Source organism: Phalacrocorax aristotelis, chromosome W, assembly GCF_949628215.1.
Source record: "Phalacrocorax aristotelis chromosome W, bGulAri2.1, whole genome shotgun sequence".
NCBI classification, from domain to species: domain Eukaryota; kingdom Metazoa; phylum Chordata; class Aves; order Suliformes; family Phalacrocoracidae; genus Phalacrocorax; species Phalacrocorax aristotelis.
The window spans coordinates 4133677-4150974 of NC_134310.1; the positions used below are offsets into that span (position 1 = coordinate 4133677).

The following is a 17298-nucleotide window of genomic DNA, read 5'->3' on the forward strand; positions in this document are numbered from 1 at the left end:
AAAGAGCCTTGATGAAAGCTCCAGCTTTAGAGCTGCCTAATTTAGAATAGCCTTTTGAACTGTTCACCTATGAAAGGCAAGCCGTAGCCCTTGGTGTTTTAACCCAATGCTTAGGAGAATATAAACGAGCAGTGACATATTTTTCTAAGCAATTGGATCCGGTGAGTCAGGGATGGCCTGGATGTTTATGAGCAGTAGCTACAACAGTATTATTAATACAAGATGCTCGGAAGCTTACCATGGGAAAGAAGATAACTGTTTATGTTCCACACATGGTAACTACAGTATTGGACCAGAAGGGCGGACATTGGCTGTCCTCTAGTAGAATGCTAAAATATCAAGTGGTACTGATAGACCCAGATGATGTGACCCTAAAGACTACTGCCATGGCTAACCCTGCTATGTTCCTCTCAGCTTGACAGGAAGAAGGAAAGCCTGAAAATGACTGCCTGCAGACCATTGAGGAAGTTTATTCAAGTAGGCCTGATTTAAAGAATGTTCCCTTGCAGGATGCGGATTGGGAACTGTACACGGACGGCAGTAGCTTTATGAAAGAAGGTGTAGCTGTACGCATCTATGGGAGAACTTATCTTGGGCCGCATATCTCCGGGACACAGGGCTCTACCCACCCTGGGGACAGTGATGCACAGACATCAATATGATGGATACAAAATGTCCGTTTATTTAGCTGCGTCACACGCTTATATAGCTCTTGAGCTTCCTGTTCCTGCCACTCCTATGGGGAGGAGTCTATCTTTCCGTCACATCCCGTGATCTTCCGGTCGCCGATCCCTGTCTATTCCCCTACAGAAGGAAAACGAATATCAGGATATGCAGTTACCACGGTCAATGTGGTGGTAGAAGCACAAGCACTGCCCACCAAAACATCGTCCCAAAAGGCTGAACTGATTGCTCTTACTCGAGCTTTGCAGTTAAGTGAAGGCAAACGTGTAAATATTTGGACTGATTCAAAATATGCCTTTGGGGTAGTGCATGCGCATAGAGCCATTTGGAAAGAAAGAGGACTATTATCAGCACAAGGAACTGAAATCAGGCATGCAGCACAAATACAAGGATTACTAGAGAACATCTAAAAACCGATGGCAGTTGCAATAATGCATTGCAAAGCCCACCGAACAGGAAAGACCCCACCAGAAATAGGTAATCAATTGGCAGATAAAGCTGCCAAAGAGGCTGCAGAAACAGGCATCATGGCATTATTACCAGAAAAAGAAACAACGCTACCTAAGACACCACCTAAATATGATAATAAAGATGCCAAATTAATAAAGACCTTACGGGCACAGGAACAAACGGCTGATAAAGGGAGCTAGCTGAGGGGACTGCTGTCCACGCATTCTGCTTGTAATACCCTGGAGTCGGCATAATAAACAACAGGTGATGGCCCTGATAGACACCAGAGCATAAGTAACCCTAATTCATGGAAATCTGTCCCATTGCCCCAAGAATAAACTGATAAATATTAATGCATTCAGGAGAAGGAAAGAACCAGATTGAGAAGTTCCTCTTATCTTGCAACTAGAAAGATACCCACTGTTTTCGGCTTAAGTATGGAGTGTGAGAGTGCCTGAATACGTCATAGGGCATAATCTGTTAGCAGGCAAGACTTTTTATCCCACTGGGGGAAAATAATTCCGTTGGTATCCAATCAGCTCGGATATGGGAGGTTATAGCAGGGAGGACTGTGGCTCCCCCTCACCAAGCCTACAGCCTTAAAACAATACCGTCTGCCGGGGGCAGAGGGGGTGCATACTGACGTCTCAAACTATTAAACGGTTGTTAGAAGCAGGGGTTATCCAACAGACGTATTCACCTTTTAATAGCTCTATTTGGCCTGTGAAGAAGCCAGATGGGTCCTGGCCTATGACTGTGGATTACCAGCTTTTGAATAAAGGTGCCCCTCCCATGGCTGCGGTCCTGCCAGACACTGTCACCCAGTTAGAGTAACTGGAAACCGAGGCAAGAGCCTGGCATGCCATAACTGACTTCACAAATGCCTTCTTCAGTATTCCTCTTGCTGAAGAGTCACAGGACTAGTTTGCCTTTTCCTGGGAAGGCCAGTGGTACACATTTACGGTACTACCTCAGGGATACCTGAGGCATCTGATCTCTCTGGTGACCAATGACAGAACCCGAGGGAACGGCAGGAAGATGTGCCAGGGGAGGGTTTGGTTGGATATTATGAAAAGGTTCTTCCCCCAGAGGGTGGTGGAGCACTGGAACAGGCTCCCCAGGGAGGCAGTCATGGCACCAAGCCTGACAATATTCAAGAAACACTTGGACAAGGCCCTCAGAGATAGGGTGTGAATTTGGGGTTGTCCTGTGCAGGGACAGGAGCTGGACTCAGTAATCCTTGTGGGTCCCTTCCAACTCAGGATATTCTGTGATTCTATGATTCTATGATACCTGCATGGCCCAACAATTTGTCATGGGATTGTGGCTCATCACTTGGAGGAGTACAGCCTGTCCCCAAGTTGTAAACTGTTGCATTACACTGATGACATCACAGAATCACAGAATCACAGGTTGGAAGGGACCTCAGGGATCATCTAGTCCAACCTTTCTAGGTAGAGCAGAGTCTAAACAAGATGGCCCAGCACCCTGTCCAGACGACTCTTGAAGGTGTCCAACGTGGCCGAGTCAACCACTTCCCTGGGGAGATTATTCCAATGGCTGACTGTCCTCACTGTGAAAAATTTCCCTCTGGTGTCCAATCGGAATCTCCCCAAGAGCAACTAGTGTCCATTCCCCCTAGTCCTCTCCATGCGACTCCTTGTAAAAAGGGAGTCTCCATCTTCTTTCTAGCTACCCCTTAAGTACTGGTACATGGTCATGAGATCCCCTCTGAGCCTCCTTTTCTCAAGGCTGAACAATCCCAGTTGTCCCAGCCTATCCTCATATGGCAGCCTTCCCAGTCCTTTGGAAAGAAGGAGGACTATTATCAGCACAAGGAACTGCAATTATTGTGGACAACAAGGCCACCATTGGAAATGGGAGTGCCCAGTATGAGCAAAAAAGAAAAAAGAAAAAAGAAAAAAGAAAGAAAAAAGAAAAAAAAAAGAAAAAAGAAAAAGGAAAAAAGAAAAAGGAAAAAAGAAAAAAGAAAGAAAAAAGAAAAAATAGAAAAGTAAAATGAAAAAAGTAAAAAGAAAGAAAAAAGAAAAAAGAGAAAATAGAAACAAGAAGAAAGAAAGAAGAAAGAAGAAAGAAGAAAGAAGAAAGAAGAAGAAAGAAGAAGAAAGAAGAAGAAAGAAGAAGAAAGAAGAAGAAAGAGAAAGCCTCCCAAAAGGAACTCTCAATCCTATGGTGCAGTCTTGCCCTGCTCTATTCAACAGGGGCAGCTAGATTTCACCCAGGATTGACGGTTAGCAGGCATCTATTGTGCAGTCACTACAGCAGCCTCTGAATACAAAATATTTTTCTCCTTCTTCTTATGAGAATCTGGTCTTAAACCTTTTATTTAATGAACATAATTACCCCTGTCTAATACATACATGGGCAACTTCTTCATCCAGGCTCTCAATACCTTTTTGCATTTACTTGTGGAAAGATACAGCTAACATAGACAAGGCTCCCTCAGGGCTTCGCTGGGTCCTCCACTATTTTTCTAAAATGTTAGTAAAAGATTTTCAGGATGATGTGTTTAAAAAAAAGGATCTGTTTTTGATACAATATATTGATGAATTATTAATAAGTCAAGGAATTTTGTATAGCTGACACCCATGCCTTATGTCATGGTTTTAGCTGGGATAGAGTTAATTTTCTTCACTCTAGCTGGCATAGTGCTGTGCTTTGGACTTAGCGTGAAAACAATGTTGAGATAACACACCAATGTTTTGGCTGTTGCTGGGTAGTGCTTGTACTGGTCAAGGACTTTTCTAGCTTCCCATGCTCTGCCGGGTGCACAAGAAGCCGGGAGGGGAGGGGGCACAGCTAAGAGAGCGGATTCAAACTGACCAAAGGAATATTCCATGTCATGTAACATCATGCCCACAGGGGTGGGGGGACGTGAGCGAGTGGCTGCGTGGTGTTTAGTTGCCAACTGAGGCTGAACCACGACACCTTACTGTTTGCCTTAGCTGAGAAGGGCCATAGGGCTTCTCCACATTAAGTTACAATTTTTATAAGAGAAGTGTAAAACATCAGCAAGAGGAGTGGCATTTATCTGAAAACCATATTAAAGCCATTAAAAATCTTCCCTGACCAGTTACAAGAAACAAACATGAGCCTTTTTAGGAGCTGTAGGATTCTGCCAACCCTGGATAGTTGCTTTCGAGGAAATGACAAAACCACTGATACAGATTACTGCTCAAGATGCTGGAGAACCCATTCACTGGACAACAGACAAGGTAAAGACATTCAAGCTTTTGAAGCAAGCTGCACTTGCTCTGGGATTGCCAGACTACAGTAAGCCATTTATCTTGTTGTACATGAAAGGAAAGGAATAGCCTCAGGGATGTTAACTAATATGCTGAACCCTGCTACTCTACTCCCTTTACCTGGGGAAGAAACTCCACTCCACAGCTGTGTAGTAACAACCCATGAAGCTGAAAAGACTTGAGAAGATTTAACAGATGTGCCATTTCTAGATCCCGATCTGGAACTATTTGTTGACAGATCCTCATATTATCTGAATGGCAACTGGGTTATAGATTATTCAATAACTACTGTGAATGAAGTAGTGGAGGCTTCACCACTCAGTCCAAAGCTGAGTGCACAAGCAGCAGAATTAATTGCATTAACAAAGGCCTGTCAGCCAACCAAAGAAAACACTGTAAATATTTATACTGATTCTCAATACGCATTTGGAGTATGCCACTCTACTGGGCATTTATGGAAGCTGCATGGGTTTATAACTCCTAGTGGAAGTAAAATATCAAATGCTCCACAAATTACTGAACTATTAAAAGCTATACAATTGCCAGAGAATCTTGATGTCGTTCATCAGCCAGCCCATACCAGCAGGACAAAAGAAGAGATGAGAAATAGTCTAACAGATATTGCCACTAAAGCCGCAGCACGACAGCCGTACGAACCACTGGGCTTACAAGCAGTCCAATGGTCTGACCTGGTGTTACCTGCTCCTGAAAAGATATGTTTGACTGTTCCTGCTGCAGAAATTGACTCTTGGAAGAGGTATGAGGTGACCAAAGGCTCCCAGAGAATATGGAGAGCAGGTATGGAAAACCTTCCTATTTTACCTAAGCAACACCTTATTCCCATAGCAAATATGCATTACCATCTAGGGCATTTTGGGACTGCTGCACTAGCCCAGACAGTGCTGAAGAATTGGTTTGTGCCAGGAATTTATGCTACAGCCAAATAAGTAACTGTGTCTTGCACACACTACCTTTAGCCTTCATGAATTCAAAAGACCGATGCAACTCCCCGAAACTTATGTACCTGCTCATGTAAGTTTATTAGCAGGAAATTAAAATGTGACCCAGTATATTTTACAGGTTCAGAAATTATTAAAATACAGTCAGGCCCAGGCACAGCTAGTACAACCAGTACCTCTAGAAGGGGCTCTGCACCCCTTCAATCTAGGAAATTATGTTTGGGTAAAAGTACACAAGAGAAAGGATAACTTATCTCCTTGGTGGGAGGGATAATTTTTGGTATTGCTAACCTTTCTCAGCAGTAAAGGTGGAAGAAAAATCTACTTGGATCCATCACTCCCACCTGAAAGCTGCAACCAGTCTAGAATTGGAACCAGGAAACCCTCCTGCCACCAAGAGAACATCCACCACTGCAGAGACAAAATTACCTGTGGCCAGGAATTTACACAGAGCTAGTGGATCGGCTGTGGACTTGCTAACCTTGCTTAAAATTTGACAACAAGAAAGTGGAAAGTAATTTGATATTTATGAATTGCCCATGGACTGAACTATATCCTTACTTAAAATTAGCGTGTAATCAAGAGATAATTGTCTTTGTTACAATATGCTGTTTGTTTTTTTCTTACTATTAATAGTTTTAAAAACCCTTACACAAAACCTATTATAATGAGACATCACATTGTCGATTTGTTCTGGGATGGAGTTTATTGGGCTCTGCAAACTGCAAAACAATGTTCACAGATAGATTAACCTGGTATTCTGTAGGAAGCCATAATCAAACTAAAGATAATTGTAAAATTTTGGTTTCCACTATGGGCCTATGAGAACCTGATTGCTCTGAGTCATCTAATCTGGGTCCAAGCCTTACTGGTTTACCTAAACAACCAGATCCGGCACATGCTAACCCTTTTGCATGAAATAGTTTACATGATTAAGAATTATTTGAGGATTATACTACCCTATTTACACAACTACCAGGGCAATATTGGATATGTGGAGAAAGGGCATTTAAGTATTTACCCTCAACCTGGGATGAGAAGTGTATGCTAGGTGCATTAATAAAACTGCAGATAATATTGTAGCCCTACAGAAAAAGAAAATCAAATTATTATCAGAAATGGTAATACAGAATCGATTAGCCTTAGACTACCTATTAGCAGCACAGGACGGGATATGTGCATTATTGAACAATAGCTGCTGGTTTTATGTAAATCAGGACAAGAAAATTGAAACTAATATAAACAAGATAAAACTCATTTAAAAGTCTTACATGAAGTAAGACAGGAATCTCCCCTAAATCTATTTAGGTGGTGTGTGAGCCGGCACAGGCAGGATGCAGGAATAACCACAAAACCACGGATGAAATGCAAAGAGTAAATTTATTTTCGTTACCTCGCCAACCAGGGGATCCCCGAAGCAGCACCCAGGCATTGGCACACAAGCGGGGACACAGGCACCACGGAGCTCGGTCCACGCTAGAGGATCTCCAGACCTGCTGTTTTCGCCTCTTTATCAGGGATTTGCGCAGGCGTAGTTTACCACTGTGCTTTGATCTATCTCGCAGCAGGGCAGGAATCTCAAGTATGTTCGATAGGGTGCCTCTAAGTCTATCCCAGGCCTATGTGATCTAAACACAGATGTTCTACTTGTCCAACACACAAGGCTAAACAACAATTAGAATGACAGATGTGTTTTTCTACACCCCAGCTGCAAGTCACCTGAGAGTGTTTACAATCCTCCTCACCAGTCTTCCAACCTCTTGGCTCCCAGACCTAAGTATAGGACTGTGAACTAAAAGGATTTTGGCTGTTGTATTCGGTAACTTATTTTGCTTTGTAATTATATATGTCTATTTGCAGTTTTGTATTACCATATGCACTCGACTTATGTTGTGGTTTAGCCCCAGTCGGCAACTAAACACCACGCAGCCGCTCGCTCACTCCCCCCACCCATGGGATGGGAGAGAGAATCGGAAGAGCAAAAGCAAGAAAACTTGTGGGTTGAGATAAGAAGAGTTTAATAATTAAAATAAAATAGTAATGATGATAATAATTATAATAATAATATAATTAAAAGGGATTAAAAAACCCACAAGCGATACAACCGCTCACCAACTGCCAACCGACGCTGCCGGTTCCCGAGCCACAATTGCTGCCTGCCTCCCAGCCAGCTCCCCCCAGTTAACATACTGGGAATGATGTCATATGATATGGAATACCCCTTTGGCCAGTTTGAATCCGCTCTCTTAGCTGTGCCCCCTCCCCTCCTGGCTTCTTGTGCACCTGGCAGAGCATGAGAGGCTGGAGAAGTCCTTGACCAGTACAAGCACTACCCAGCAACAACTAAAACATCCGTGTGTTATCAACATTATTTTCATACTAAGTCCAAAGCACAGCACTATGCCAGCTAGAGTGAAGAAAATGAACTCTATCCCAGCTAAAACCATGACAACTTACTACTAAAATAATATATAATATAATGTGACCCTGATGGCCAAAATAAAAGGAGGGACTGTTATGAAAATTCACGTCCCTAACTACTCTATCAACCAGTCTTTATAGTATGAAAGGGTATTAACTTTGGTAATATATATATTGGTTCCCATTATACACTGTAATGTTATGAGGTAGTGGAGTTTTACTGGAGACTTCGGTATTGTTCATGCTTAAGTAAAACAAACTAAAGGACAGCCTGGCCCTGGAAATAAGGACTTTGCTTCTTGGAAGCTTAGAGCTGTCCATGAAGGATAAAGGATACCCCTGGACAACCAAGATAATGCCAGCATCCTAGCCCCTTTAACACATCTTTGAAACCCTCCCAGCATCGTCTGGCATTGTAACTAACTAACTATAGTTAGTTATAGCAAGACTGACTCCAGGGACATCTGGGTCAATAGACAAGCAGCAAGAATGCTGCAAAACTATAGCTGCTTTGCAAAATTTTACTATGATTAGTAGCGGGTAGTGTGTTAGTGATTAGTCAAATCATGTTGTACCTGAACGTTTGAAGGGTATAAGAACCCTGTGTAAAACCACAGTTGGGGTGCCCCAATTTGGCTGGGGAACCTCATGTGCATGGATAAATATTTACCCTTGTAATCCTACACTTTGTGCCCTGGCCTCTCTCCTCAGTTAGCACAGGCCAGTTGTGAATTTCCATGACAAGGCCATTGGGGCTCCCATCCCTCCCCACAGGCACAGCAACACACTGGAGCCCCCACACCAGCCCCTTCACCCCAGCCTATATCATGGGTGGGCAGGGAAGGTCTGCCTATGAGCTGCAGGTGCTGAAGGCCTTCATGGCCGTCTCTCCCACTAAATGAAGGAGCATCTAATCACCTCCTTCAATTCAGCAGTAAACCGATCTATTTCTGAGGAGGAAACACTCCCTTTTCTTTCTCCAGACCGGGCAGTTTTTGCATCCCTCTGCAAGGGATGAGTTTATTGCCCGGAGCTGCTGAGCAGATCCACACATGGCCGGCCGCGAGGGTTTTCCTCCTGCAGCCCTGCGGGGTTTTGCCGCTCTCCATGGAAGCGCCCCTCCCCCGGTACCGTGCGCCCCCACTGTCCCCTCACCCCTGCGACATCCCTCCCCGCCGGTGCACGCTCCGCTGTAGCGCTGCTCCGCCCTTTGTTTTATTCTAGAGAAAGGAAAATAAGGCACGGGCTGGGGAAAAGAAAACCCCCTACCTGATCCACACACACCACAGCTAACCCAAACCTACCTCCCCGCTGCGTTCTCCAGCCCACCCGCGCTGTAGCAGAGGGCAATGCGGGGCTCTCGCCTGCCCCCCTAGCGGACAGCTGCCGCACCACCACCGCCCGACAGCACCGCCCCGCTCTCAGCATAGCTTGGGCGGCGGCGTAGTCCCGCCCCCACCCTGCTTCGAGTGGCTGGCGGCGCTCGGGCGTGTTTCTCATTGGGCCTGGTGGCGGCCGGGATATGCTTGGTAGGTTCCGCTGTGCCTGGGTGCCGGGTCAGTGGTGGAGGCTAGTTGCTGTGGGGATTGGTCTGTCATGGAGGAGCTGGACGGAGTGCGGGAGGTGGCGGGCGCTTTCGTGTTAGGGTGGCTTCGGCGGGAGAGAGCCGGTGGCGTCCTGGGAAGGTAGCCCGCATCCTTGGGTCCTTCCTCACCGATATGTTCTCTGTGGGCGGTGGCGGCGGTGCTACTGCCTCTCCAGCTCTGGGCAGGCGGTGGAGGCCGCCCTGTCGTAGCGGTCGTGTGGGGAGCGGCTCTGAGGGAGCTGGGAAGGGGTTTTGGGGGCCCTGGGGTGGTATGGGGGGGTTGCCCAGAGGTAGGGAGCGGGTGCTTGTTGGATTAGGGATGGAGAAGAGGGGGGCGATCTGAAGGGAGGCATCGGGGGTAATCCTGGGGGGGTAGGCGGCTTTGGGGTGGGAGGCAAATATAGCGTGGTCCTGAAGGAGGAGATTTGTCGGTCGGGGGGGGCCTTTGGGCAGGCTGAGGGTGGTTGTGGTGGAAGGGCAAGTTCAGGGTTTTGGCAGTGTCTGATACTAAATCAAACGACTGTGGCAAGGACGTGTTTTGTCTTTCCGGTCAGGCTCTGAATTTGCTCCCCTGCCCGTAGGGTGGAGGTAGCATGGCGGCGCGTCTGTGAGCTTGGGGTTCTGCAGAGGACCTGAAGGGATTGGGGGGGGGGGGGGCTAATGGTTCTTTGCTTAGGCTGTGCTTAAAAGCAGAAGTTGATATAAGTGTACGGTTTGTTATGTTGTGAGGGGAAAGTGTTTTCTTGCAAATGGTACAGGTAACGCACTGCTAAGATCAGGCTTCCTGCTCAACATCTTTCCATAAGGGGCACCGTGCAGTCCAGGGAAGTCCCATGGAAGGCCGCTGGATGTTGGTGCACCACAACCAGTGGCTTGTTTGAGTATAGCTGTAGAAAAATGTAATTGCATATACTTATTTGAGAAGTAGAAGGTAAAAACATTCAGAATTCTTTTCTTTTGCAGAGTTATCAAGTGCAGCCTGTACTTGGTCAGGACCTCATTCAGAGTCTCCATGTTGTCCCATCTGCCTGATCTGAGAAAAAGTTGGGGATGCTCTGTTTGGGCTGTGTGTTTCTAATAAGCTTTTGTTTGCGACTGAAAAAGGCAGGTGTGTATCCTTCAAGAAATAGAGGTGCAGACTAAATGGATCTAAAGACAGCAGTGTTCAATGCAGCTTGTGATGGCAAGCTGCGGCTCCTTTCCAAGTTACTGGCAAGCAAAACCAGAGAAGAGGTGGCCTTACTAATGTCAGAAAAAACCAATGGTGCCACACCGCTTTTGATGGCAGCCCGTTATGGGCATGTTGACATGGTGGAATACTTGTTGGACTATTGCTCTGCTTCTATAGAAATTGGTGGTTCAGTTAATTTTGATGGTGAAACTATTGAGGGAGCTCCGCCATTATGGGCAGCATCAGCTGCTGGCCACTTGAAGGTGGTTCAGTGTCTGTTAGATCATGGTGCATCTGTCAACAACACAACTCTAACAAATTCAACTCCACTTAGAGCTGCCTGTTTTGATGGTCACCTGGAAATAGTAAAATATCTTGTGGAGCACAAAGCAGACTTGGAAGTATCAAACCGTCATGGGCATACGTGCTTGATGATCTCATGTTACAAAGGCCACAAAGAAATTGCTCAGTATTTACTTGAGAAAGGAGCTGATGTTAACAGAAAAAGTGTTAAAGGTAAGTTCATCGCTTCATTGTTCCTTGTAGTAAATAAGGGTGAAGTTACTCATGTGTTCTTTAGGAGACTGACATCCAAAAATATTCCTCTAGTCTCATAATGTGAATGTTTTTTCCAGTAAGAGATGAAGTGTATTTAGCTACATTTTTATGAGTTTTTTTCAGCATACTCATTTAATACTGGCTATAAAATGTAATTCTAAATTGATACATTTTAATCTAAAGACTTTGTATTTATGCATGTGAAAAAAGCTAATCAACTTTTGCTGAGAACTCCTATTTGTAGCAGGTTTGTGTAGTAATAAATATATGAGCATACATTGTGTAAAATTTAGGATGTTTTTCATACTGTTTTTTAACAAACCAAATATGCTGTACGTAAAATTCGCTTGTGCCATTAAGACTAGAATAGGGAAAGATGCATAAAGGAGAAGAATTCTCTTCTACATTGGAAATGAATAATCACTTTGCTCTTTACTCCTCCTCTCCCTCAAATTCTTGAATAATTTTGGATCTTGTTTTCAATGTTAGTAAACAAAAATGTATTTTAGAATTAAGGAAATAAAGGTTTATATGACTGTGATCACAACAGAAAGACTTCTGGTGGTGCACAGATCATGAAGAACAGCTGTTTGCCTCTGTTTACAATTATCCTGACACATTGTTCAAAGTGAAGACTTACGTCCTTTTTGCTGTGATCATAATTATGTGGACCTCTTATTCTAATTGTTGGCTTTTGTTACATCTCAAACTTGTATGTGAATATGATATTGGCCTAAAAAGCGTATTGATTATTGCAGGTTATGGTTGACTTTTTAGCTCATTGAGCCAGGATTGTGTGTCAGCAGCTTATTTTTTATATATGTTTATTAATAATAAATCTGCTAATCTTTCTGTAGCATAATACTTCAGTTGCCCTTTTCTGGCTAATTAAAATTCTAACAGTATAATATACTTAAAGTATATTTTGACAGAAAAACCTGTAGTGCCTGGCTTACTGCACAATATTGTTAAATGTCAAATATGAGAGTAATCGCTTTGAAAAAGTTGTTCAGTTAAATATGCCTTTTTTCTGCAAGTCATGGAGTTATGTGGGTTTAATATAAAGAAAGCTAAACTAAAAATTTGTCATAGAGGTGGGTGGAGCAAAATACATTTTTCTTGTAAGGATTTAAGGATGTAAGCCTATGAATCATGGACTTGTGATAGGATAAAAAGGTCATGTTTCTAGACTGGGTTCTTGGAATAACAATGTATATAAAATATACATTATTTTTAGTTTAAAAGTCATCCCTTTATATGGTAGGTATGAACAGAGTAGAGCTGCCTAAATATCTGATGTAACAGGAAAGAAAGAAAACAACTGTGGATCACTTATTCCTCATTTTTGTGTCAGTGGAGTAGGCTTTAATTTACTCATCGTTATTATTCACTTTACTAGTGCATTACTTTAATTTTTATTTGTTGTTTAAATGACTGAATGGCAGCTGTGCACTCCTGAGGATTTTCTCACTGCTCTCAGGTTTCTTTTTTATCTTAATTCCTTCCTCTCTGCTCCCTTCAGTTTGTGTGATTTTCAACTTAGGAAGTTTTGCTCATGTGCCTAAGGTATTAACTGATTCTTATTTTTTAGTAATAAAAAAATGTTGGATTGGATATGTTTTAGCTCATAAAAATTCATTTTATCTTTTGGACTACAGTGTGTACAAATGCATGTGTACACATATATCTATTAGTCAAGTATGGACTGCCTTTTCATGTTTGGAAAAAAATGCTCCTCTCTGATATGACATGAGCATACTTTTTGGCATCATGAAGCAGTCTGGTCTCTGAAGTTATTAAATAAGCAGTGACAAACTAAAGGAAGAGAGAAAGAAAGTGCTATAGCCGTGTTTTAGTCCCAGTCAGCAACTAAGCAGCACAGAGCCGCACGCTTGCTCCCGCCACCCCTGTGGGATGGGGGAGAGAATTGGAAGGGCCAAAGTAAGAAAACTTGTGGGTTGAGATAAGAACAATTTAATAATGAAAATAAAACAGTAATTTTCCTTTTCATTATATTATTATTATAATGAGAGAGAGGTGAAACCTTGGGAGGACGGAAAAAAAAACAACCAACCAGCGATGCAACCGCTTGCCACCCGCTGACTGATGCTGCTGGTCCCCGAGCCATAATCACTGCTTCCCCTGGCCAACTTCCCCCAGTTAATGTACTGGGCATGATGTCATATGATATGAAATATCCCTTTGGACAGTTTGGATCCACTCTCTTAGATGTGCCCCCTCCCTCAACCTCAATAACCACCACCACCCTGCTTCCCATCCTTTGATAATATACACAGAGATCATTTATCATCCCCTTAGTCTATGGACCACCCCAGTAAAATGTCTGTAGAGGGTCCACAAATGGCCACAAAATGTCTACTGAGTTCATTTAGTCCATGACTTTGGGCTCCATCTATCGTACGAGTCTTTCAGGGCCGGAGAGATGGTGTATATGGTGTTGGATTGTTGCATGCTGAAGTCAGTCCTTGTTCCATCACTGCTGCACTTTGCTTGGTTCAATTAAAGTTCATTTTTCATTAATTTGGGAGATTGTTACTATGATACCATTGATATGACATATAGCAACCATAGCAGTGATGACATACAACATTAGATAGCAATTAACAGAATATCATTCAGTTCATTGACTGTTTTCACCCAAAATCAAATCCCTTTGAGGCACACATCAGACTCCTCCATCCTCCCGCGTCACCCAACAAGTGCACCCAGGTCTCAGAGCAAATGCAAGTCCACAGATGGGTTTGCCTTTGGCTGAGGCAGGAAGAACCCAGACTGTTTTCGCCAGCATATTTTTTCAATGCACTACAGGGACTCTATCCCCTTCCACAGTATGTAAGGGTTCTGACTGGGCAGGGCTAGCTCGATTGGCAGATCCCCTCGTGTTGACTAACCAGGTGGCTTTTGCTAAATGTGTATCCCAGTGTTTGAATGTTCCACCCCCATTGCTCTCAGTGTAGTTTTTAACAGTCCATTGTACCGTTCAATTTTCCCAGAGACTGGTGAATGATAGGGAATGTGATACAACCACTCAATGCCAAGTTCTGGGGCCCAGGTGTCTATGAGGTTATTTTGGAAATGAGTCCCATAGTCTGACTCAATTCTCTCTGGGGTTCCATGTTGCCACAGGACTTGTTTTTCCAGGCCTAGGATACTGTCCCGGGCGGTGGCATGGGGCATGTTTCCAGCCATCCAGTGGTTGCTTCCACCATTCTAAGCATATGGCGCTTGCCTTGGCGGGTTTGTGGGAGTGTGATATAGTCAATCTGCCAGGCCTCCCCATATTTATATTTCAGCCATCGTCCCCCATACCACAGAGGCTTTACCCACTTCGCTTGCTTGATTGCAGTGCACATTTCACATTCATGGATAACCTGTACAGTAGCATCCATGGTCAAGTCCACCCCTCGATCACAAGACCATCTGTGTGATGCATCTCTCCCTTGATGGCCTGAGGTGTCATGGGCCCATTGAGCTAGAAATAATTCACCCTTATGCTGCCAGTCCAGATCCACCTCAGCCACTTCAATCTTGGCAGCCTGTTCCACCTGCTGGTTGTTCCAATGTTCTTCAGTGGCTCGACTCTTGGGGACGTGAGCATCCACATGCCGTACCTTTACAACCAGTTTCTCTACCCGGGCAGCAATATCTTGCCACAATGTGGCGGCCCAGATGGGTTTGCCTCTATGCTGCCAGTTGCTCTGCTTCCACTGCTGCAGCCAGCCCCACAGGGCATTTGCCATCATCCAGTAGTCATTATAGAGATAGAGCACTGGCCACTTTTCCTGTTCAGCGATATCTAAGGCCAGCTGGAATGCCTTTACCTCTGAAAACTGGCTCAATTCACCTACTCCTTCAGCAGTTTCTGCGACTTGTCGTATAGGCATCCATACAGCAGCCTTCCATCTCTGGTGCCTTCCCACAAGGCAACAGGACCCATCAGTGAACAGGGCATATTTTCGTCCTGCCTGGACTGGCACAAGGGCTACTGCATGGACTATCTCCTGTTTAATCTGTTGAAAGGCTTGTCATTGCTCAGGGCCCCATTTGAAATCATTCTTTTTCTGGGTCACTTGATAGAGAGGGCTTACGATCAGACTGTAATTTGAAATATGCATACTCCAAAAACCCACACCACTTAAACAAGCTTGTGTTTCCTTTTTGCTAGTTGGTGGAGACATGGCTGCTCTTTTGTTGATCACATCCATTGGGATCTGATGACGTCCATCTTGCCATTTGATTCCTAAGAACTGGATCTCTTGTGCGGGTCCCTTGACCTTACTTTGTTTTATGGCAAAACCAGCCTTCAGAAGGATTTGGACTATTTTCTCTCCTTTCTCAAAAACTTCTTCTGCTGTGTTGCCCCACACGATGATGTCATCAAAGTATTGAAGGTGTTCCAGAGCTCCACCTTGTTCCAATGCATTATGTATTCGTTTTGAATTTCTAGCATGTCTGGCACAGCAGCACTCATTGGTGGAGTGACTTCATTCAGGCTGCAATAGTCTGCTGTTAGCCTCCACTCTCCATTAGACTTCCACACTGGCCATATGGGACTGTTAAAGGGTGAGGGGGTCTTAATGAGGACTCCTTGGCTCTCCAGTTGACGAATAATCTCATGGATGTGAATCAGGACGTCTCGGTTGGTGTGATATTGCCGCCGGTGTACTGTTGTGGTGGCAATCAGCACCTGTTGTTCTTTGACCCTCAGCAACCCCACAACAGAAGGGTCCTTTGAGAGACCGGGAAAGGTAGACAGCTGTTTAATTTCCGCCGTCTCCAAGGCAGCTACACCAAAAGCCCACCTGTACCCTTTTGGGTCCTTGAAATACCCTCTCCTGAGGTAGTCTATGCCAAGGATGCACGGAGCCTCTGGGCCAGTCACAATGGGGTGCTTCTGCCACTCATTCTTGGTTAGACTCACTTCGGGCTCCAATACAGTTAGCTCTTGGGATCCCCCTGTCACTCCAGCAATGCTGATGGGTTCTGCCCCTATATAGTTTGATGGCATTAAAGTGCACTGTGCGCCAGTGTCAGCTAAAGCTTTATACTCCTGTGGGTCAGATGTGCCAGGCCATTGGATCCACACAGTCCAGTAAACTCAGTTGTCCCTTTCCTCCACCTGGCTGGAAGCAGGGCCCCTCTAGTCCCGATCATGGCATTTGCGACTCACTTCCTGTAAATATGAATGAAGATTATCTCTATTAAGCTCAGAAATAAAATCAGTGCTTCTACTCCTCTGTCTGGGGACTTGCTCACTGGAAACTGGAGCAACAGCTTTCCTGGAAGAGCCTCCCTGAGTTACTGTTCTTCCTTGCAGTTCACGTACTTGTGCCTCTAGGGTCGAGGTAGGCTTGCCATCCCACCTCATCATGTCCTCTCCATGGTCATGCAGGTAAAACCGTAGGGTGCCCTGTTGTGTTTATCCTCTCCTTTGAGCAAAAGAACGCTTATTCCTAATGGCTGAGACACTACTCCATAGAGGTGGGGAGCAGGACATATCTTATTTCAGTTGCTGGACCTCTTGGGACAATTTCTCCACAGCAGAGATGAGGGAGGGGGAGAGGTTTGCTTCATAATCCCCGAGTTTATCATTCACCTCTGCCACTGTTCGTGCCTCGTCCTCTCTCCAGGACATTACTGCCAATGAGGTTGCATACGAGGATTGTGCGCTCCGTACAAACTTCCACCACATGGGTCGTGTGCACTCGGCTTCATCTGGATCTTTGGGTGTCTGTTGATCGTCCAGGTCACCATAAATCACCTCAAGCACGGCTAATTCTCTCAGGTACTGGATGCCTTTCTCACAGTTGTCCGTTTTCCTAGGCGATATGTAACATCTTCTTTGAAGTGATACCTTTCTCTCACACTGGACAGGAGTCGCCTCCAGAGACTGAGGGCTTGTGTTTTATTTCCAATTGCTTTTACAACGGCCCCTTCCCCAGAAAGGGATCCCAGTTGTTTGGCTTCTTTTCCCTCTAATTCCAGGCTACTGGCCCCGTTATCCCAGCATCGGAGCAGCCAGGTGACAATGTGCTCACCTGAATGACGTCTGAAATATTTTCGCGTATCTTGCAAGTCACTGAAGGAAAGGGATCGGGTGGTCTATATTTCATTTATGACTTCTTCCTCCTCTCCTCGTGACGGCCCTGCTTTTTCATCATCCCATTCTAAACGACTTGACGT

The 17298-nt window shown here is 44.7% G+C and overlaps 1 protein-coding gene across 2 annotated transcripts in view; it reads left to right on the forward strand.

Moving 5' to 3' along the window:
- The first annotated feature begins 9339 nt into the window (after nucleotides 1-9339).
- LOC142049357 (protein fem-1 homolog C-like) overlaps nucleotides 9340-17298 on the forward strand; it is a 43361-nt gene continuing 35402 nt past the window's right edge. For both annotated transcript variants that reach the window (XM_075077008.1, XM_075077007.1), the window contains exons 1-2: nucleotides 9340-9465; nucleotides 10329-11052. In XM_075077008.1, the coding sequence (XP_074933109.1) occupies nucleotides 10509-11052 (544 nt within the window). In that variant the 5' untranslated portion in view covers nucleotides 9340-9465; nucleotides 10329-10508. The remainder of the gene's footprint in view (nucleotides 9466-10328; nucleotides 11053-17298) is intronic.